The sequence below is a fragment of the Bombus bifarius genome, unplaced genomic scaffold, assembly GCF_011952205.1.
Source record: "Bombus bifarius isolate JDL3187 unplaced genomic scaffold, Bbif_JDL3187 scf7180000007973, whole genome shotgun sequence".
Lineage (NCBI taxonomy): Eukaryota > Metazoa > Arthropoda > Insecta > Hymenoptera > Apidae > Bombus > Bombus bifarius.
Window position 1 is genome coordinate 3,022,263 of NW_022884359.1, and position 22,951 is coordinate 3,045,213.

The window sequence follows — 22,951 nt, forward strand, 5'->3', positions numbered from 1 at the left end:
AAATTTTGTAATTGAACCAATGGAAAAAGAAGTAAAAAGGATGACTGCAATATTGTTATGAAATCTCCACCTAAAGAGTAATACTATCTTATCTCACCTTTGACCTGCAAATATATCAGACATGATGACAAGGGAGGAGTGGGCCATTAAATTTCAAAAACATTAGCTGCCTTAATAAAACAGGGATTTATATTTTGAATACGTCCGAGTTTCTTTACAGCTACATGATACATAAATAGGTTGTAAGAACGATTGGGGAAAAAGGTCCGAATCATTTGCAATAAGATAAGGAAAAGATTTTTTGTTTTTACGTTTTTGAGGATTATAAGCCACACCGACATTGCGAAAGAAGGACAACCAGTTTTCGGTACGCGATGCCCGGTATGCATTTTACTTTCGGTTTCGGTTTCACTGATGAGAAAAGGTTTAGTGGGGCAAAAAGAAAGAGACAAAGAGCGAGGAAGAGGAACGAGAGAGATCCTTATAGAAGAAACGATAACTGAGTGTCCAGTTTCCAGTATGACAGAAGACTTTTGTTTCAACATAGTCATAACATTTGAAGCGATGTTTAAGTGGTTCGCAGAACCTTTGATTTATGTTTATTGCATACTTACCAGATTGGTTTTTTTTTCTAGATGCATATTTCATTAACCCTACAATGATGTGAAATATTTAATGTAAAAATTTCTTTGTTAATTTTTAAGTAATACCGTGAAGAAAATTCACTCGCAAGGATGTTATAACTTAAAAAATAATTGTAATTATAAAGTAGGTACAAATTCATCCATAGTATCATTAAAAGATTTAATTACTGAATAAATAGTAATTTTACCGTAAGTATACATATATGTATGCCATCTGATAGTGCAATGAAAAACAGTATGCTTAAACTTAACCTTAATATAAGATAAAATATTTTATTTTTCATGACCCATTTTATGTACACATTTTTTAAAGAGTAAGTGACTAAAGAAATATGCTCAAGTAATATAATGGGATGTTGACATTGACTTGCAGTTGCTCTCTTGTAAAACGTCATAAATGACGTGAGATAAATGGATTCGGTTCCGTTTTAACTTCGTATCTCTCCATAATTCCTTCTTTCTGTTTCCTTTTAAGTATTTATCGTGTCAACTACTTCATCTAAAGCAACAGCAATTTGTTTACAAGTACAAATGATTTATTATTATTGCTTCGGTCTTCATTTTTCCTGTCACCTTAAAACCAAATTTATGCCTGTCGTCAATTTTTATAAATAAATTACGTAAGTAATTTTAAATTTATCATAGTTCTTTAAGTTGCGATCAGAATAATTATCAAGATCATAATAATTCTATATTAAAACTAAAATTAGAAGTTAGAACTACAATTGAGTTGTTACAAAATAATGTAAATGAATGAATTAGAATTAGAATTAAATGAAAAATAAATCTAGATTAAATTGTAATTAGATCAAAGTTAAGAAGAATCAGAATCAGTGCAGAAGAATCAGAAGTATCAGGTTTTATAGATTTTTTTATTAAGCACGAATGTGTATCAGTAACTTGACTCCAGCACTTTGTATTATTTCTTCATCTTCCGATGCATATCGTACGTAAGGACTCACACAGTACTTCTTTCGCTGAAAACATCATCTCTATCTGTAAGAAGAGTATTTTTTTAAGTAATTACTGGGTATAAAGAGATTTATCGCGCATATTAAGGTATATGTAATAAACGAGTAAAAGCGAGATAGGGTACGAACGAATTACCGGTTTAGGGTATACATAAAGTTGCGCAACATTTTCATCTGGATCGAGAGCATGAAAATATCGATCGTTATTCCTTTGATCAACGCCCGACCTTGGTACATATACATACATAGATATTGAGCAAGGCTGAAATGATCACTTGACGACCGGACTTAAACACCAGGATCTCCTCTGTTAAGAGAAGATAATAGCACAATTTATCGATTGTGTAAATATTTAAATTTTGAAATCGAAAATCACGAGTTAAATGACTCGCAATTAATATTTATGATATACAATTATCCCTCACAACTTCTATCCATGTAAAGTCTGAAATGAAGTTAACATGAGTTACCATGTGGTTACAGAACAATAATTAATCAGTCGTCATATGTTCAATTCGCAACAGCAACGTGATTTCTTTTGAGCAATTATAGAGCTTGCAATGAGTTTGGTAATTCGAAATCGAACTGCATTATTTATTAAACGATGATCGCCGATATGATTATAATTTTCAATATTGTTGCATCATTCGAATCAGCATTGCAAGATGTTGTTAATAAATAACTGAATTTGTACTCGTACAATTTTGCTCACGACATTTTACCAATCTTAGTACTGCAAAAAGAATGCTTGTAGTAGTATGAAATGGAATAAGAGATTTAAGGTTACAATAATGGTATAGGAAACGAAATTAAAGATAAAATCCAGTGAGAATGAGGAATGAATTAACATGTCCACGACCTTTCTAGATTCCAATCTGCTTTTAAATCGTTCTGTCTTTCATTTCCAGAGCTGTCCTATACGAAAGTAAATATATATAAGCGTGACGTAAGTTGCTCTAAATTGTCAATAAAAAATAAGTATGTTGTTGAGAAAAAAAATAAGAGAAGATTACCTTGATACCTTTGCAGAAAAAACTGATCATGGCAAAGTCATAATAGAAGCCTTTAATTTTCAACGCAAAACTTTTTTTTTAAGATCTTTATAACTTTTGTCTAAGATTATAGCTTACTATAGTTTATTAATGTAGGATTAATTTAGGATTAAGATTAAGGCCATACTTTGATAAAATCTATATCTGTATGCATATTGCTTACACATCAATTTTTTCAAAAATCTTTTGAATGAAATAAAATAATTTACAAGAACAATATGAATTTTCCATGCATTATCCTTGATTATAATGATTTTAATTTCAATCTAAAGTAATCCTAAGCTAACAAAACTCAGTAAATTAAAATCTTAGATTTGTGTCTTAATCTTCAAAATATTCTATTATCGGAAATAGTAACTATTCAATATTTATCGTCTTGTTAAATGAACGTGGAATAATAAAATTTCATGTGATCGGTTCAGGAAACGTTCTTTTCACTTTTTTTAAAAGAAGCTCGCGTCAACATTTCGTGAGTGATGAATTTTACACGGGCCCACACGCACATGGGACGAATAACAATCGAATTGTAAAGGCGCATCGACCTAGTTGAATTCTCTGTTTTCACTTTCGAATACCTATAATCCTTTGGCATTCAAAATTGCTCCACTTCATTCATTAATCTTCGATTACTGCTTTTAAACGAGCACGTTGATGACAAATTTCTTTTTCAATTATATTTTATGCGATAAATTCATTTCTCAAACCTATAAGTAAAAATTCTTGTGATCAAAGTGGCTAATATCCTATAGAAAAAAGAAATGAATAAATAAAAGTGGTTAAAGAAAGAGAACTTTTCACGTTCATGGACATTATTCAATTCATACTCTACTAATATTCAGATAAATTATTATTTAAATGAGTATCTTAATATTCTTCATTAATTATAAAAAACTCAAATTACCACGAAACCAAATTTTGTGTAGTTACAAACTTACCAGATTGATTTATGCTATATACTTCTATCATCTAGAAGATTACCATGTTGTATAGATTAAACTATTTTTACAAATCCTTAGCCAAGAATTAATCTTTCTCAACAATTAACTACAAGAAGTCAATCAAGAGCAACGGATTTTCAGAATAATTAAGTGCTCTTAATGACCAGTGTGATATTGCGAAATGGTGAAATTAATGATCGTGTCATAGGGACAGGGTGATGCATAACTGTCAATTCCTATGAGGGAGCAGGTTTCTCGAAGATTGAACACGTGGAGGAGTAAAGTAGATCGACCCAGTTTTGGTCAACTTTGAGCCTTTGTTCGTATGGGAGGGGTAAGGCAATGATGGTTTTGTGAGAAGGGGTCCCCTTTACGACCACGTCCATATAAGCAACGTCTGCTGCCACAGATGGGACAGTCTTGCACCTTACACCCCTTCGCTCATTCGCACGTCGTTTCATTTTTGGGCGATCAAGGTAACTTTGTCTCTCTGAATTGGCCTGAACACTTCTTAATTTCACACTTCTGGTGCTTTTAGATGATTATTTCAATTACTAATCGATGCTACTACCTTCATCACTATATTCCCTTTTCTATAATTAATTTTCTTATAAATAACTTAAATAATTATATTCCTATTTTAAAAACTTTGAAAATTTTTGGAGAGACTATATCTATGGTTCAGATTTGAAATTTTTTAATATTCCAATATTTTTTATTGGCGATTACTAAACTGCTAAACTTTTTAATAATAAAATATGCTAAAAAATAGAATATTAAAAAATGTTCAAACTTTACTTATAATATCAATTCAGAATAAAGCTTGGAATTTTCTTTAAAAATTGTCACTTTCACTTTTCAATCTTTTTAAGATAACTAATTATAGAAAAACGTTTAATACACTCTGTACAATTGTTAATTTTCTAGCAACTGTCCACTAATAAAAGATATTAGTAAATTTCATAATTAGTATTTCATAGTTAATTTACTATGTCATTCCAGGATGAAGTTCGGAGTTCTCTTCACAGTGGCAGCCGCCCTGTTGCAGGGTGGCTATAGTAGTTTTGTATCCATTAGGATGCCTTACTTAAATCCAGCAGGAGTAACTTACATAAATAATATCGGACAAGAGGCACAGCTTGCATATAGTGTTCCCGCTAAAGTTGAAGCAGAACACATTGGATATGCCGCTGCCCAAGTGCCAGCAGTGGCTGCTGTACCATACGTCAAACACGTGCCAACTGTCTCTCATGTGCCAGTCACGAAAATTGAGGCACAACCTGCTCTCCTGGAAAAACAATTAGACGTCGTTAAACCGGCTGTTTCTACTCGAAAATTCGAAGTAAGTGATTGTTAATTTGACAAATTGCCCCCTTTTCTGTTAAACACTCTACCTGTTCGTTGTTTTCTATTCTTTCTTCTCACCTCATATTTAAATTCAGACTTTTTAATACTTTATTTCACTTGTAAGAATTATCTTTAGATCCTTCATTTTTCTTTTCATTTTAAAAGTAATGAAATTATCGTTATAAATTATAATATATTATTTATAAATTTCATATTCTATATTAACTCTTTTGTTACGTCGCGTAACACTCTACCTAGCCCAGGCCACACACCGCGGGCAAGATGGCAATCAGATGTCTTCGGATACTCACTGCGTACCCTCAATAGCCTCAAGTACCTTCCATAAATCTCATAGATTTCCTAGTAAAGGTCCTTCAAACCAAACAAACGTCTATTTCCGAAGAATTTCTAAAGACTATTGTCTACCACGGCTGGATAAGGGAAAGTTAGTTTTTCTCACGTACGCTGCAACTTTCCTCCCACTAACCACTTTCTCTCGAGGGCGGTTAAGACCCTTCGTTTAACCAATTAACAACGAAGCCTATTCCCTCACTCTCCTGACTAAAATCGTCACCAACAAATCCGATGGTCCCGTGCGCTAGACACACCCATCCTTAGCTTTCCTCCGAGACAGCATCGTCTCCCAAGACAGTACTGATTTTACATCCTTCGAACGGTCAACATCCTTTAACCGGATATATACACATCCGCAGATCAGTCACTCATTCATCTCGTACATACGCACCAGCGTAACTGCCTTCGTTATAAGTTGTTGGAATAAACGGTGAAATATAACTTACTATACTGTGTCATATTCATTTAACCACCTCTGTTATCTTAACCGAAACAGGGGAACGACTACTTCGCGGCGTCGATTCACCGAATCGTAGCGAGAATTTACGCCTCTCGCTGACGCGTTTTCCTCGCGACCGCGTCTCTCCGCGAACGGTCGCAACATCTTTTGTGGGTACCCATTTCTATATTTCCTTTCACAATTTTTCAAAGGGAAAGAAGCCAATAAAAGAGTAAAATTTTATTTTAAACGTTAAATAATATTTATGAATTAGGTACGCCGCCCAGCAATCCAGAAGCAATTCTTCGACATTGAAGAACGCGTAGTCGTTCGTCCAGCTGGTTCAGCAGTAGTCGAGCTTGATCAACCGACCTCCAAGACTCAGAAAGGACCAGCTGTCATTCAACCTCTGTTCCAACACTTCTCAGGTCTCGAAGCATCTCCATCTCTTCCTTCTCTCCCATCTCTTCCATCTTTGCCATCTCTGCCATCTCTGCCATCGCTGCCATCTCTACCATCTTTGTCATCTCCTGTAGAATCTTCTACTCCATCCTCCTCCAGCGATGACGAAACTGTTGTGGTTGAAAATCCTGACTTCCGCAGACTCGGACCTCAAAGCCAGGTATGATTAGAAATTGAACTAGAAACTCTGATTTTCAGTAATTTGAGTAAACCAACGAAAGCCGACTTGAGATTAAATCACTTTCTGGAATGTGCTACAAATTCATAATCAACTAATATTCGTAGTGATCAATTTTTGCAGTTTTGAATATGAAACCGAAGCTGCCTCCTTATTTTCGCAAGCCTTGCAATTACTATTCTTTCCTTATTCTTTAAGAGTTAACGATTACTTTTGTTCTAGGCCGGTGCACCTGCAGCTCAAGCAAGAACTAACTTGAACGGTGGTGCACAATCGAATGAACCATTCGTTGCACATGATCCTTCACCAAGCGTTGTGGTTAGCCCCAAATCTTCCCCTGAAGAGGACAAAGAGAACCAGAATAGACTGATTGACTTGCTCACTGCCCGTGGTAACGTTGCTGAGGTAATTTCATAAGAACTATTAATACTAGAATTCCTGGCGATTGAAGGACGAATCATCCAATATATGCGATGAATCAATTAATATAGTTGCTTTCTATGTTTCTATATTTCTATTTCTAAATATGCATTATATTTTTATAGGTTGGCTTTGGTCGCTATCCCTCCCTCTCCCAATCCGCAGCCGGAGACGCTGGCCAGGTTCGCGGACGTGTAATCTCTGCTACCCCAGCTCCGGAATACGCAGAACCTGCTGACGAACGCGTCTCTACGCGACGTGTTGTTGTCAGCAGACCGATTGAAACTCTCCAAGAAGTGAATGTCGTGGAACCAGCGACTAAAATCGAGAGAGTGTCCGTCCAACAACCAACCTACATAAAAACAGCGCGCCTCGATCATGTTCAGGTTCACAGCTCTGTACCGGTGGTCGGAAAAGCTTTTGCACCAACGATTGCCCATGCTGCTGTTCCAGTTTATCAGAAGACCATCTCGCCAGCTTATGAATATTACCACTGAATCGTTTGATGACTTGTGATCTTAGTTCCCTAACGTTCTAAAACAGGATTCAATGTTAAAAATAGTGTACGAGTGATATTGAATATTTTAATACTACATAATATATTGGATTTTTGCATGCAAATGATTAGGCAATTATATTGAAAGAGTTGAACTTGATTTTAACTGGTATTCAATTTACATTAAATTGCTATTATTTGTAATATAATCAAATAATTATATGTGGGTGGTAATAACTAAAATTGTATGTAGAATCATATTGATTTTTTAAATCAAAATCAGACTTGTGTTTTATCTTATGTAGGTAACTGCAAGTGAAGTTGTATTGGATTTTTAAAATGAAATAATTTTTTCTATCGCTTGTGAAATTATGTAAGTTGTATCCTGTGAACAGATGGAAACTTGTGTACCTTGTATTTCTGTTTTATACGTGTTTTAAAAGATGTTTATATAAAAGACGGAAGTGATATGCGATTGTTTTATTTGTCACGAAACCTGTTACTTATAGCACATGAAAGTTTCGAGAGTAAATCTTCTTTTGTTTGCCTGTGAATGTAGGGTTTAAGAATCAATATGTTGAAATTTTTATTTAAAAGATATTCGAATAATAGGAATTACTTTTTAGGAAATAAATTTGGCAAATGAAGCTTTTAATTAGTAGCAATCTTCACAACGATATTTGAAACTTATATGTTAGTTACATAAATTTACAGAAGAAATTTTATAGATCTTTTTCAAAACTTAAAGAAGATAAAAATTATTAGATATAATTAAATTTAGAAACTTACAACTTTTCATATTCTCATATAAGATAACTAACACCTAACTTAGAAACTCAAAGAAACTTTAAATATAAAATTGATTAAGTTTTGTTTTACTTTAATAAAGAAATCAAATCAAATTTCGAATATTCCAACACAAGATACAATTAGCAATTTCTTCAAAGAAAATTAAAGAAACTTAATGTAAAAAATTAATGCAAAAATTTAAGTTAACTAATTAAGTAAATTGTAAATGTATAAGTAAAACACGATGCAAGGTCAAGGAATTACATGTACATGCGTTCAATGCATCTCATCGAACGTCATAAAATGTTTTTATGACCCAATTCATGCACTTCTTATGTGATCTCGTGAAAGATAATATGTATGTAATTAATTGTAATATGCTGAAGAGGAAGGTCTCTCGTATACTTACATAACTTCCTTTCGCTGGTAGAACTTTTATTTTACGCCTTTCATCTGCCAATGACTTACGTGTATGCATTATTCAGAATAAGCTGAAAAACGACGACTTCCTATAGTCGGTGAGTTTGTTCCGACAAGGGTAACCACTGCCTCTGGTTATTGCTTATAAGGACGTAACATTGACCTAAATACCATTATACATATATCCGTTCCCTTGTCTCTTTCAAATATCTTAAATAAAAAGATGAAATCATTATTCGATAGATGTACCAGGATGTCTCTACTTAAAGCTACTACTAATACAAGCATAATATTTATTCCTCGAGAATGTGTACACATATGGTATTTCTGCAATTTTCGACCTGGTTAAAGAGCTACTTGTTCGGAGTATCACTCAATAAGAGTCATTATTATTTCTTTAAGCATAATTTATTTTAGTGTATTTGTATGCAATCATAATGTCTCACACGCGCATCCATTCTTTTGCTCCTGTTATAAATACTGTATGTAGTTTCCGTTCAATAAAATTAAAAAAAATATACCGATAGGTATTTAAAAAATTTGCAGAGATATATCCAATTAATATTAGGAACTTTATTATATTAAAAATTAAGAAAATTTAGTATCCAAGGAATCAAATGATTCAGAAAGAACTTATTTGCATGAAAGTCGAACGTGACTAAAGAAAGCGTAGTTACATGGTCATTGCAGGAGGAAAGCAAAGAAGCTTGGAATTGCGAATGGTGCACAGGCTCGTAATAACGTAGCACACGAGTTTTAACCCGGACTCAACTGTTGTCGAACAGAGACAGTGACTATGTATATGCGTAATGCATAAACCGGAAAACTGCGCTGCTCGAAAAAATCCATAAGAACCTACGTGGGCGGTTGAAACTGCAGCAAACCGGCACAGTAACAGTTTAGTGAACCCTCGTTGAATTATAGACGTTCTATTAACAAATATAGAACAGTTTGATATTCAATATAAACTTCTTTAGAAATTCTAATTGAGATCTTCAAGATTTCTCCAAATCAGTTTCGATTTTTATTAAAATTATATTTTTAATTTCTGTAAAAAAAAGATAAAAAGCTTCCATTTAATTTCCAAATTCTGTATTTACATATCTATTTTTGATTATACCAGTATACCATATTTAATTGTCTGATAATCTACTACTAGCTAAATGCAGTATAATATGGTTCCTTAAATGGTGCAATAATGACCATAGTTAAGTAATCATAAAACGCGTGGAAATTCCGATCACAACGTGAAATCGATATTTCTAGGCACGTAGGAGCATTACACCCACCAAATCTCACGGTACACATCGATTTGAACCAGAGGATCGTTTTTATAATGGGACGTTTAACAAATTCACTGTGCGTAGATCGATGAATCGGCCATGCCTATTGAATTATTCTCCCAAACAAAGTGAAAACCGAAAGGACAGTTGCAGAATAGCCATCCAAAGTAATTCACTGGACTTTTGTGTTTTACTGACTTGTAACGATCCATAGTACAAATTACAAAGTCGATGTCGATGAATTCTTAACTACTTTCTAATCAACAGCGACTGTAACAAGAATTTTTTTTATGAAAGAATAAGTAACTTTGGAACTACGTGGATTAAATAAGTTACTTAACTTACCTGGATCACGAGATGTCGCATGATGAGCAGAGATATATAAAATATCCCCAGGGAGTAGTACTCCCTGTAACATATAACAAGTAAAACAATTTTGTACCAAAATTCTGTATCTTTGATTATATTTAAAAAAATACAAATTTAGATGAACATGCGCAGTCCAACTACAATAAATACAATAATGTACGAATACCTTTTGTAGCCATTGTGATAATATTTTCCTTTGCCTTACTTAGCTAGCAATTGGATCTATCGAATGTCGCGTGACCCGAAACACGCTAACGAGAAAAATCTACCGGATAGAGTCTATCGCGTATCCAGTGTCTAATATCGTGGTCTCCGTCACTGAGGAGCGAAGCAAAGCGAATAAAGCGCACGAGAATGAGGAAGGTCGCGGATAAACGGCGGCGAGTGGTGATCAGTCAGCTCGAAGGGATCCTCACCCTTGAAACGCCTCAAAGAGGAAACGAATGACCTCGTCGGGGACATAAGCTCGACAGAACGAGCCAGAACACGGATAATGACCAAGAAAACGTCCACGGTAACCATAGCAAGCTGTATTGAAGTGGCGGCTACTATATAAGTAACACTGTAACGGATCTTGTATTCAGTTAGACACGCGCGAGAGAAATAACTAGATCTTGTGGATTCAGTATTGTATTCGTAAGGTGAGTGGATTTGCGCAGAAAGTCGTGGAGCACGAGATCTAACTGAAATATATACATAAAGGATACAAATAGACGTTATGGAGGATAAAGATATTCAACGTAATTTCCGGCACGCGAATCAGTGGTTCGACACATCCTTCGTGCATAATAAAAATTGTGTGCACAGCTCAAAATTTACGAGAATAACTCTGTTACAGTTTTCGTGTTTAGTATTTATAATAGTGTTGCAGCAGTTGGCTATTGCTACCTTCACCAGTTTTTGAAATTGATTTCTTGGACTGACGATGAGTTTTTGGTGTATAGTGGCGAGTGTATAAATGGGAAATGATAACTGCCAAGACCATAAATTGTATTATGAAAAATGTTATTTCTACTTTTTTCTAAAATGCTACTTTATGTCCTACATTATAGAAAAAATAGAAATAAAACTTCTTAAATCTTTTCAACATTTTAAATCCCAAATGAAATTATATATTAGTTTTACATTATGTAGGATTTAAGTGTATCATAACGAACAAATTTCTTGTATTTTGAAGCATTGTGGATATAGAGTGGCTTTCACATTTTTATTTCAAGTAATAATTATAAACTAAAATAAGCTAAATTTTTATTGTAAGAACTTTCTCTTACTTATGTGTTCATTGCTGTATGGAAAATAAACAAATGTGTCAAATATCTATATCTCATTTGCACTCAACAGAGAAGATAATATTAATAATAATATTAATAGATAACATACCTCCTTTGATAGTTCACGAATCACTACTATATGATTCCTTGTGTGCAAACGTGAAAAAATGTGTCTTTTTAATGGAATTTTGAATATTGCACTAGCGTACATACAGGATAGATACATACATAAACTTTGAATTAGAATGGTGTCTTAGCCAACATGAATTCCGTTCAAATTTTTTATTACTCTGTGAAAGATACAAACTTCTTATGATTTTATAAATCTTTGTGTAATTTTTTTGTTCGGTAAAAAGATAATTTTATGCAATATGTTAATATTATAGTTAATATTATAATGGTTAGCTTATAGTTAAAAAGCATAGATTTAAGAAAAAATAATTAAACCAATTATTTAAAAAATTATTAAAAGTACTAACTTCAAAATTTATAAAAAATTAAACAAATTAAAATATGAAAAAAACCACAGACTACATTATAGAATAATTTTATAAGAAACAATGTGCCGAAATTTGAAATTTATCGAGCAATCAATTTTTAAAATCTGCTCAATATCAAGTCAAAAAACATAGTTTTAAAAAAACACTCAAATTTTGAAGGTATCTTTTAACAAATTCTTCGCAAATTAATATGAACAATATGAATATCTTCAACCACTCAGTATGAATTTCAAAAGCTCGTTTCGCTACAATATTTTATACATATGAAATTTAAAAAATTATGAGAAAATCTTTCCGATTTTCTGAATCAAATAAGTTATGTACTACCTTAAATTAGTTGGAGTTTATTCTTTTCCAGAATTTTAGGTAAATATGAACGTAATAATCTTGCTTATGGCCATGATAGGATTATGCGTGGCCGCTCCACAATACTACATTCCCTCGGAATTCGTGTATCAACATCCGGCAAATGTATTGAATTCAGCAATCGAAGACACCTTGCCAAACGAATTACGAAATAACTTTTACAAAAACCCACGAATCGCTGCCCGTCTCGCGAAGGAATCATGGTTTTTCAATAAAGAGATGCAGGTAAAAATTATCCCATTTATCTTAATATATTTCTTCTATAATGTTATGAAAATATGTTTTATGATTTTAAATGTAGCATTGATCGATTTTGAAACGAGGCTGCTAGATTTACTTCTGAAATCTGAGAATACGGCCTTCGCTACTCTCTCTCTCTCTCTGATACCGATTTTATCTCCATCTGTCACTGACATATCATATTTCCTTATAAATTCGTAGCAGGATGTATCTGATACATTGTAGTACGATTAAAAAACAACTTTTTTTTACTTAATTTCCTTATCAGAAAAATATAATAATTTGTGTTAATGTCAATTCTACAATTGTCAGTATTTTTCTATCTTTTAAATGCATACTTTAATTTCAATATTTTCCAAATATCCTATTAGTATTGTCATAGAATATCAATATGTAATATATTATACAGAGTGACCCACATTTTTGTCTGCTTTATAAATAAAAATAAATTTAAAACGTCATATCTATTCCATCATTAAGAAATTATAACAAAAATTGAAACATGAAAAATGTAATAATATCTAACAAACACTATTGCCAACGTTGAATTTGTTGACCGCGACCAGTCGTCATCTTGGCTCCTTAGATCACCTAACCTTACGTATTTAAATTTTTATTTATATGGCACGCTAAAAGAAAAAGTTTAGAATATAGAAGTAAAAGTAGTAGTATATAATATCTATATAAAAGAAATTAATAATCAGAATTAATATGGTATATGATATAATTAGACAATCACAGGCAGTAAATACTACATCAATAACAAGGTGGACGACATTTTGAAATAGAAACATTCTCAAATGATCTATGCCACTTTCGATACTTTGGCTATAACTTCTTAATAAAGAATTTATAAATTTTTTGTTAAATTCTAGTCTTAATTTTACTTATAGAACATATTAAGGAAATTTGAATGAAAAAGTGTGAGACACTCTACATATAGTAGTATTATTATACATATTACTGCTTATAATAGCATCTCCTACTTTTATTGTAGGTAATCGATCGTGAAACGGATAAAATTCCACGAGAGAAAGTATATAATGTTCTCCACAATGCAGGATTTGTGCGAAAATAAAATTAGAATAATAAAAAATTTGTAATAACTTGTTGAATTTTTTGAACGTCTATAATGTTCCTCTTGTATAGCCATCCATCTAACTTGGAACCCGCGCGCAAGAATTTGTTAAATAACAACACTAGTCATATGTGCACTTATTACTATAATCACACATTGACACCGCCATCTATTACTGTTACTGCAACTAGGGTTATACCGGTTATGAACATAGAGATATAAAGATAGAGTGCATGAGCGAGCTGAAGAAGCTATATAAGAATAGAAAAAGAACACTGCATAGAGACTTCTTGAGTCCTTATATAATAACGCATAACATTCGTATAGTAAATATCTACATATACACCGATTAATGAATGGCGTCAATATGCATGTCTGATTAGACGAACACAGAAGACGCCTCTATGCAGCTTTTTCTTTCCATTCCCATCTCGCAGCCACTTACACGATGGCAGAAACAACTACTTGAATATCATTCTCACGATTACTGCAAATATTTAAATCAAGACAAATATTTTTTATCGCATCATTTAAGTAACAGTCCATTGAAAAGTATAAATAAATATATAACCAAATACATATATATATAACATATGTATTAATTTAATTTTATAGAAAGTATACCACATATTAAAGATCCAACAATATGTAAATATGTAACAGTATTCTTGCAAAATTTTATTTATATATTATTTCTATTTGTGTAGTTTACATTTTTCAGGGGATTCTAATAAAATATCTACAATAGATATATTATCTTCACCCATTACGTAACGTGATTTTTTATGAATAGTTTGATGCACATTAGTATGTAAAAACTTATGTATTTTTTCTAAGTAATTATCTATTTCATTTGCGTACAATACACCTTTGCTTTCATAACGTAAAACGTGTGGATAACAGTTTTCGATTACGCGATTTAGATATCGCGCTACATTTATCTCGCCTATAATTTCGTGCATTCCTGGTAACTGCAATATGGGATCAATACCAATTTCTTTCCAGATTATTGTTAAGTGTATGTCAGTAGTTTGCTTTGCATTTCGATACTCTGAACAAAAAGTTAATAACTGATTTGGAAAATGTTGTACACTGGAATGTACATGAGAGGTCACAAAAATGTTGACATAAGATTTTACGTGACGGAAGAACAATTCTATAAACTTGATCGGATGTTCTGGATCACAAAATATAACGAGCCTTTGCTTCTCGAATTTTTCTGCACATTTAACTGCACACGATTTATTTTCGTATTTGTTTAATTCTTGTTTCTTGTCTTCGGGCTTCTTTGTTTGAGAAGAATTTTGACTAGTCCTGTCAGAAGGTTATTGTATTTATCTTATTTATTCGCTTATTTAATAAATAAAATTTTGTACATTGAATTAAAACAACAATATATAAGTACAACAAATTTGGATAAATTACATCCCCATATTTAGTAGTTTTAATGGAGGAGATGATTTGTAACAGAAATTAAGTTCTATCATAAAATCAAATGCATTTTAATTCCAATATTGTAATTACTTACATAAATACCTTAATAATGATTAGAAAGATATTTACTTGTTTAAGCGACAAATAGGATTGTTATAAACCATTTCCAAATCCACTTTTGGTCCAACTAAATCTCGTATATTGTTTAATCCATACTTAATCATAGTTGGCCTAAAAAAGCAAATGTATTTATATTTAAAAACAAATTTTATAATATTTTAATAATACAAATACTATTCATGATTTTATTACCTTTCTAAGGACAATCCCCAAGCAATGACATTTACATCATCAGGTAATTCCATTGGTAATAACATTTCAGGTCGAAACATTCCACTATTACCAATTTCTATCCATTTTTTCAAGCCCTCATGATAACAAAAGATTTCCATACTTGGTTCAGTGTATGGATTGTACGCGGGCTTGAATTTAAGTTGTGTAATATCAAGTTTCTTAAAAAATTCATACAAAATTCCTATTAAATCACCTAATGTGAGATTGTAATCAGCGACTACACCTTCAATTTGATGAAACTCAGCTAGATGTGTGGCATCCAAAGTTTCATTGCGAAATACTCGATCAATGCTAAAATACTTCACTGGCTTAAACTCGCCCTGAAAAATTCACATATGAATATTTTTTAAATTAAAAACTTTTTTTTATTTTTAATTTAATTACCTGCTGCATAAGCTTATAAAGCATCCGTGCACTAACAGCAGTCGTGTGAGTACGAAGAACATTCTTTTGTGCTTCTTCAATTTTCCAATCGTAACGATAGCCTAAAGACCCGTAGTCTCCTTCGCTATGTACTTTCTTTACCTTCTCCATGTAATCCATAGGGAAATTTGTACTATGAGATGGATCTGAAGTAAAAATTTTTAATGTATTATAATCAGTTGAACATACAGAAGTTAATTAATTCAAAAGAATTATTTACCAGATATGAAAAAGGTATCATGTGCATCTCTTGCTGGATGCTGCTGAGGTTGAAATAATGCGTCAAAATTCCAGAAAGAGCTTTCAACAAAATTATTTGTTGGCATTTCAGTGAATCTATGGAAACAATAAGAGAAATATAAAAATATCTGTTGAATATTATACTACAAAATTTAAAATCTTAATTTCTCTACTGTATACCCCATTTCAAGAAAAATTTTTCTAAATTCGCTTCTAACTTTTAATAGTGGATGCAAATGACCCACTTCCAGCGTAGCACCAAGAGCTTCAAAATTATATGGTTTAAATTTCTTATCTTTCCATGCACCATTTATTAATAAATCAGCAGTCAACTCTGTTTCCTGTTTTTCAATTGTTGTTGTAAAATTTGGACCCTTTTCCAATTGTACAAATTTAATAACTCTGTTAACAAAACAGTTGCTCATATAATACAATCAATACTTATATGTATATATTTTTTATTAAATTAAATTAATAAAAACCTTACATTTCTTGGATCAATTTTCTCTTCTTATATTCATTTTTAAGACGGTCAGTTAAACTTGCAAGGGATTTTAGATCATTTTGCGTAACATCTGTGATAGATGCTACTTTCTTTTTCACAATAGGCTTACCACTGCTTTTATCAATTACTATCCAACCAGCCTGTAACGCTTTGGAAAATCCAACCTTTGCAAAGGGAACTGACTGCATAACTTCAGGTTGAGGCATTCCATCATCAGGAATTGCATTATAAACAGCTGCTTCATGACTTCCATAAATCACTACATGTTGACCTTCTGATGTTAATTCCCACTTTTTATCAATAATCTGTTTAGTAGTAATCAACTAAAATGTAAATTACGCTATTATTAATAAGCAATTAATATCAGTTTGATAAAAAAGAATTTAATAAACATAAATTAACATTTTGGGGTTATGATGAAATCTAAATTTATATTGGAAAATTTATTGCACGTATTCACCTTTACACTATAAAAAGCGTGGAAAATAATTTTTGGTAAACTTTGTTCAAGTTATTATAATAATTACGAACAATTTGCGGTAATTAACTTACTTCACCAAGTGCCTCAAGACTTTTGATGGCACCAATAATTTTTTGATGATTTTCTTTAAAAACTTCAGCCAAATGTAGCGAATTTATTTCTCCGTGCTTATCTAAATAATCCAATATTTGGTCAGTCAATTGTTTTGCCATATTTGAAATAACAGTGGATTTCACTTTGCATTAAAACAGCCGGCAAGCATCCACGTGAATCATACGCGGATAATACCATAACATCAACACATTTTATATGACAGATAATTTTAAGGCAAACGTCATTAAATTTCGATATTACGCATTGTAATTTATTTTAATCCCTACATAATATCCAAGATTTACTTTATATTTGGATAAAAAGTAAAACTTAAAAATTTGCTAAGTATACATTTTTAATGTTTTTTTAATTAAACAAACTTCAGTTTTAATTCTATGTATATATAAAAAATATTATTTCATATTACATATATATTTACGGTATATTTTATATTCAATAATTTTAAAGTAATTCAGTAACTTATACTACATTATTTGGGTATTTATAAGGTATTTAAAAAAAATAATTGTACTAATTTTTGTACATTTTATTCACATGAAAAATATAAATTATTTTAGTGGAATAAATCTTGAAGAATGGGTAGCACCAATACCTGGTCTACCATGCTTTACAGGTTTGTAAGTAACAGAGAATTCTCCCAAGTAGTGACCTATCATTTCTGGCTTAATTTCAACCTGATTAAATGTTTTGCCATTGTAAACACCAACAATCGAACCCACCATTTCTGGTACTATAATCATGTTACGTAAGTGAGTCTTAACAATTTCTGGCTTTTCATTTGGTGGTGTTTCTTTCTTTGCTTTACGCAGCTTCTTTACCAAAGCCATAGACTTCCTCTTTAAACCATGAGAGAACCGCCTACGAGCACGAGCATGCATCAAAACCATAAGTTGCTCACTGAAACAAATATATATATATATATATTGTATAACACAAAACTTGTATGAAAATTTATCCGAATGTACATCATTCCTTTAATTGATCACTATAACCTAAAAATGGTTTGGCTTTTCTAAGACATAAAAAGATACTCACTTTGGCATATCAAGGAGTTGATCGAGATCAACTCCTCGAAAAGTGAACTTTCGGAAAGTCCTCTTTTTCTTTTGGGTTTCTTCCGCCTGAAAATCATACAACACATAATTGGTAAGAGGTTATGTTACAAATAAAAAATATTCATTCTTGTACATCAATATTATTTCTTTCTATTAAAAGAGAAATCAATATCTTATTCTAGAGCATTTACTTATATTTTTCTGTAATAGATGAATAAGATTTTATTGGATATTTTCGACACATTTGTGACACATACCTCAGCCATGTTTTTAGTTGCAGGGAGAAAAGACAACAAGAAATGGCGCCGTGCCTTTTACGCGGAAATCGATTCCTCCATTAAGTAAATATTACTAGATGGTCCTATGAATATACTTTTTCTTGTAGGATAAAGAAATTACTTTTTTTTTAAAAAACGACATCAATCGTTTTATTATATATTAGCTTAATAATATTTTGACACGAGTTACCAAATTTTTAAATTAATTTTTTTAGTACTTTAATTAATGTTTTTTTTAAATTAAAGTTTCAATTTCAATTATTAGAAAAGGTGAAACAACTTATACAATTCAATTACTTTAAAGTTTTCTTATTACTAAAACTACTATAAAGGATTAAACGATGTGCAAGGATTTATAAAGCTAGGAAATTATAAACATTAGAAAAGTACATTGCTTCAGTTTCTATATAATAATTTCAGAATATTTTATATCGTACGTTTAAAAATCCCGCCATAACTCTCCTATCTTTTCAAATAATATAATTGGCACATAAATCTTGATCGTGAATAGTACTAATAGTACAACATGTGGGGCGGCTCTTTATATATATAAAAAAATTTTGGCCAATATATGTATTTATCTTTACAATTTTATTAGGTCTATCAGAAATAACCAATCAGATTAGCATTCCTTTGCCTAGTCTTCTTATCGCGGACAAACAGTAAGAGTAGGCTGCGCGTCCCCATTGGATCCAGATATTACTCAATGAAATTGAACAACTTTGAATAACAGACGCGTATGGAGAAGTTGATGCAAACATTTTCCGTAGAATAGATCGCTTGTAAAATATGAAATATATTCTAGTAACCGGTGGTGTGATCAGCGGAGTCGGCAAAGGTGTTATTGCAAGTTCATTTGGTACTATACTTAAACATTGCAATATTCATGTGACATCTATCAAGATAGATCCTTACATAAATATCGATGCCGGCACCTTTTCTCCATACGAACACGGTACGTTATTAAACATATATTTTTTTAAACATTTTATTTGATTAGAATGACATGTTCGAAAACACTTCTGCAAAAATCTAAAGTTTTATACAGCCATGTGGTGTGAGAAGCCATTTTACATGTTGCTACCGCCAATTTTATAATCACGTGCTATATTTCTAACAACATTTTTAATTCTAACACAAAATGAAATTTATCTTATTATGTACGAATGCTACTTCAGATTAATAAGTTATAGCGATTGCAAAAATTGTAAAAGCTTAAATTGTTATTGTATAAACTTGTGACTATGTCTATTTTAATAGAAAAGTTTTATTAATTTTGTTATTTGTATATGTAAAGATTTTATTGAATTAAAATGTACTTAAATAAATATGACGTTAATTAATCATTTTCTCCTCAGTGTACAATTAAACTATTATGAAATTTGTTTTCAAGTTTGATATATTCTCTAATTTTTTTAAAAATATATTTTTAATTTGTTTGTTAGTTTGATTACATGAAAATTATTTACATTTCAGGAGAAGTATATGTGTTGGATGATGGTGGAGAGGTAGATCTTGATTTAGGAAACTATGAACGTTTCCTAGATATTACTTTACACAGAGACAATAATATCACAACAGGTAAAATTTATCAACATGTAATATCAAAGGAGAGACGTGGCGATTACTTGGGAAAAACAGTTCAAGGCAAGACATTTTTTGTAAACACATAAAGTTAATGTATAATTTGTATTGATAATAAGTGTTTATTATTATTCTGTAGTAATACCACACATAACAGATGCCATTCAAGAATGGGTTGAAAGAGTTGCAAAACAATCTGTAACAAAGGATGGTGATAAACCAGATGTAATTTCATGTTGTACAATAACATTTACAAATAAGTAAAAAGAAAAAGATACAAAATTAATCTATATTTTATTCATTTCAGGTTTGCATTATTGAATTAGGTGGAACCATAGGAGATATTGAAGGAATGCCTTTTGTAGAAGCTTTCAGGCAATTTCAATTTAGAGTAAAAAAAGAAAACTTCTGTTGTGCACATGTATCATTAGTGCCACAAGTATGAAACTCTTTTTATTTAAGTAATTCTCTTTTTTCATTCTAGACCTTGACTTTGAACTCATGACAAGTACCAAGCATATGTTTGGTAGTTTATTCTTAATCCTTAGAATTATGTAACTATTATTTGTAAAATTTACAACCACATATAAATAACGTTTATGCCTGTTTAGAAAGCAAAAATGTATATATAAAGGATACAAATATTACTTTTTCTTTTTTATAAGTTTCTTGAATATTTCTTGTTTTTTTTTTTAGCCAAAATCTACAGGAGAACCAAAAACAAAACCGACTCAATCCAGTGTGAGAGAATTACGTGGTTTGGGTTTGTCTCCTGATCTCATAGTTTGTAGATCTGAACTACCAATAGGCGATTGTGTGAAAGAAAAAATTTCGAATTTTTGTCATGTTGCTCCTGAACAGGTGATATTCCTTAATCATTTCAATAAAACTTTAAGAAAATTGGCTAAAAGACTAATAGAAATTTTGATGTATTATGATTAGGTGATAACAATACATGATTTGTCATCTATATATCGTGTTCCTTTGTTGATGGAATCTCAAGGTGTTATTGAATTCCTAAATGACAGGTTACAATTAAATATCGGAACGCCACGTCCCCGATATTTTATGCGAAAATGGAGAGATTTGGCGGATCGCACTGATCATTTACGAAAAGAAGTAAACATCGCGTTAGTTGGAAAATATACAAAATTAGAAGACTCCTATGCATCAGTCACAAAAGCATTGCAACATGCTTGTATTCAAGTTGGCTACAAACTCAAGTTAACAGTAAAGTATCCGCTTTTTATTAAATATTAAATTTTATTTATTTTTCATTTATTCTGATTGAAATTAAATATTAATTTGACTTATCAAATATATTGTTATATATAATGATTACTGTCATATCTGTATAACTATAATTTTAGTATATAGAGGCTGATAATTTAGAACACAATACAAAAGCAATAGATCCTGTACTATACCATGAAGCCTGGCATCAACTTTGTAAAAGCAAGTAAGTTATTTTTCTTTCTATCATTATTTCATAACATTTTGTTTCTTTCAAATTTGTTTATCTTAATTGGGTTATATTTAGTGGTGTTATAGTACCAGGTGGATTTGGTAAAAGGGGTATGCTGGGAAAGATGGAAGCATGTGGATGGTGTAGAACAAATGACAAACCTTTTCTTGGTATTTGTTTGGGCTTACAAGTGGCGGTAGTTGAGTTCGCAAGAAATGTTTTAGGCATAGAGGATGCAAATAGTATAGAAATTGATCCAGAAACTGATCATCCCCTCGTTATAGACATGCCTGAATATAATCCAGAACAAATGGGTGGAACCATGAGGCTTGGAAAAAGATGCACTCGATTTACAGAAAATAATTCTCTCATAAGTTAGCAATTTCTTGCTTAAAAATTTGTTATGTAATATAATGTATTTTCATTTTCATAAGTGTTTTGAATTATTTCATATATAGAGCAGCTGTATGGCAATAAGAATTTTATAGAAGAAAGACATAGGCATCGATATGAAATTAATCCCAAGTATATTGATGATTTAGAAGCAGCTGGATTGAAATTCGTAGGTAAATTAACATTCACTTTCTAATTTGTAACTTTAACAAATTTTAATGTTCATTAAACTAATATATATTGCCTTTCTTTTATGTTAGGTCATGATGAGGAAAATTTACGTATGGAAATAGCAGAATTGGAAGGACATAGTTACTATGTTGCAACGCAATTCCACCCAGAATATTTGTCTAGACCGTTAAAACCTTCACCCCCATTCTTAGGATTAATTTTGGCCAGTGTTGGTAAATTAAAACATTACTTAGCCAAAGGTTGTAAACTTTCACCTCAAGTGGTCAGTGATAATGATTCAGGTAATAAGCAATGAATTTTTGTGCTGTAATTTCTGTTATTATAATCTTATTTAAAATTTATCGTTCTTAATAGATACCGAAAATCTAGTTGATGACGATGAAACAACAAATAATGAGCGAGGCTAGTATAAGTGGTAGCATTATATTAATTTGAGTAATTAATAATGAAGTACTATTATGTTCATATATGTACGTATGTTGATATTAAAAAATTTTTTTATTTTAGAACAAAGCTTTGGATACATATTCAAATATATACGTAATAATATATTATATACTTATACTATATAATTGTACTTTACTCCTCCCTCAATCGTGCTTAGATCTATGTTCGTAACATGAATAACTCAAATCATATCTAATTAATTATTTATTTAAAATGATATGACGATATGTATGACTTGAAATATATTCTTCGGTTAATTTTTAATATACATATGTCTTGAAACAAAAGTAGATTCGTGTTTAGATCCGAAGAATTTGTTTTTTCTATTAGTAAGTTTTATATATTTTATGATATAAAGTATTTTTATAT

General features: G+C 31.4%; 5 protein-coding genes and 1 long non-coding RNA gene across 12 annotated transcripts; 3 read left to right on the forward strand and 3 right to left on the reverse strand.

Moving 5' to 3' along the window:
- Positions 1–1,511: 1,511 nt before the first annotated feature.
- LOC117216113 lies at positions 1,512–10,427 on the reverse strand. Its single transcript, XR_004489303.1, has 8 exons — positions 10,329–10,427; positions 10,139–10,202; positions 9,800–10,063; positions 8,559–9,558; positions 7,162–7,339; positions 4,717–4,893; positions 1,752–1,922; positions 1,512–1,640 (listed from the first exon to the last, which is right to left on the reverse strand). It is a non-coding gene; the product is annotated as an uncharacterized LOC117216113 (long non-coding RNA).
- LOC117216085 lies at positions 3,249–7,769 on the forward strand. The gene is made up of 5 exons (XM_033462609.1): positions 3,249–4,081; positions 4,608–4,947; positions 6,020–6,367; positions 6,608–6,790; positions 6,931–7,769. The coding sequence occupies exons 2-5, from the start codon at positions 4,609–4,611 to the stop codon at positions 7,300–7,302; spliced, it is 1,242 nt and encodes a 413-aa protein (XP_033318500.1). The 5' UTR covers positions 3,249–4,081; position 4,608; the 3' UTR covers positions 7,303–7,769.
- Positions 10,428–10,539: 112 nt separating the features above from the next.
- LOC117216093 lies at positions 10,540–13,654 on the forward strand. Of its 4 annotated transcripts, none has more exons than XM_033462637.1 (3): positions 10,540–10,676; positions 12,292–12,524; positions 13,537–13,654. In XM_033462637.1, exons 2-3 carry the CDS (start codon positions 12,306–12,308, stop codon positions 13,615–13,617), a joined length of 300 nt encoding a protein of 99 aa, XP_033318528.1. In that variant the 5' UTR covers positions 10,540–10,676; positions 12,292–12,305; the 3' UTR covers positions 13,618–13,654. The 4 variants fall into 4 exon arrangements, with proteins under 4 accessions (XP_033318528.1, XP_033318505.1, XP_033318512.1 ...); XM_033462614.1 differs by having other exon boundaries at positions 10,673–10,803; XM_033462621.1 differs by lacking the exon at positions 10,540–10,676 and adding an exon at positions 10,827–11,166.
- A 623-nt stretch (positions 13,655–14,277) lies between these two features.
- Positions 14,278–17,370, reverse strand: LOC117216060 (phenylalanine--tRNA ligase alpha subunit). 4 transcript variants are annotated; one of them, XM_033462587.1, is made up of 8 exons: positions 17,126–17,370; positions 16,556–16,896; positions 16,249–16,470; positions 16,049–16,164; positions 15,790–15,974; positions 15,364–15,725; positions 15,181–15,282; positions 14,278–14,931 (listed from the first exon to the last, which is right to left on the reverse strand). In XM_033462587.1, exons 1-8 carry the CDS (start codon positions 17,264–17,266, stop codon positions 14,313–14,315), a joined length of 2,088 nt encoding a protein of 695 aa, XP_033318478.1. In that variant the 5' UTR covers positions 17,267–17,370; the 3' UTR covers positions 14,278–14,312. The 4 variants fall into 4 exon arrangements, with proteins under 4 accessions (XP_033318478.1, XP_033318493.1, XP_033318483.1 ...); XM_033462602.1 differs by having other exon boundaries at positions 14,586–14,931; positions 15,154–15,282; XM_033462592.1 differs by having other exon boundaries at positions 14,789–15,097.
- Positions 17,371–17,679: 309 nt separating this feature from the next.
- On the reverse strand, positions 17,680–18,633 carry LOC117216709 (40S ribosomal protein S15). Its single transcript, XM_033463649.1, has 3 exons — positions 18,481–18,633; positions 18,204–18,289; positions 17,680–18,065 (listed from the first exon to the last, which is right to left on the reverse strand). Exons 1-3 carry the CDS (start codon positions 18,487–18,489, stop codon positions 17,717–17,719), a joined length of 444 nt encoding a protein of 147 aa, XP_033319540.1. The 5' UTR covers positions 18,490–18,633; the 3' UTR covers positions 17,680–17,716.
- Positions 18,634–19,145: 512 nt separating this feature from the next.
- Positions 19,146–22,702, forward strand: LOC117215514 (CTP synthase). Its single transcript, XM_033461875.1, has 11 exons — positions 19,146–19,456; positions 19,978–20,148; positions 20,225–20,310; positions 20,393–20,524; positions 20,782–20,946; positions 21,028–21,315; positions 21,456–21,544; positions 21,626–21,924; positions 22,009–22,116; positions 22,204–22,416; positions 22,490–22,702. Exons 1-11 carry the CDS (start codon positions 19,291–19,293, stop codon positions 22,540–22,542), a joined length of 1,770 nt encoding a protein of 589 aa, XP_033317766.1. The 5' UTR covers positions 19,146–19,290; the 3' UTR covers positions 22,543–22,702.
- Positions 22,703–22,951: the final 249 nt, after the last annotated feature.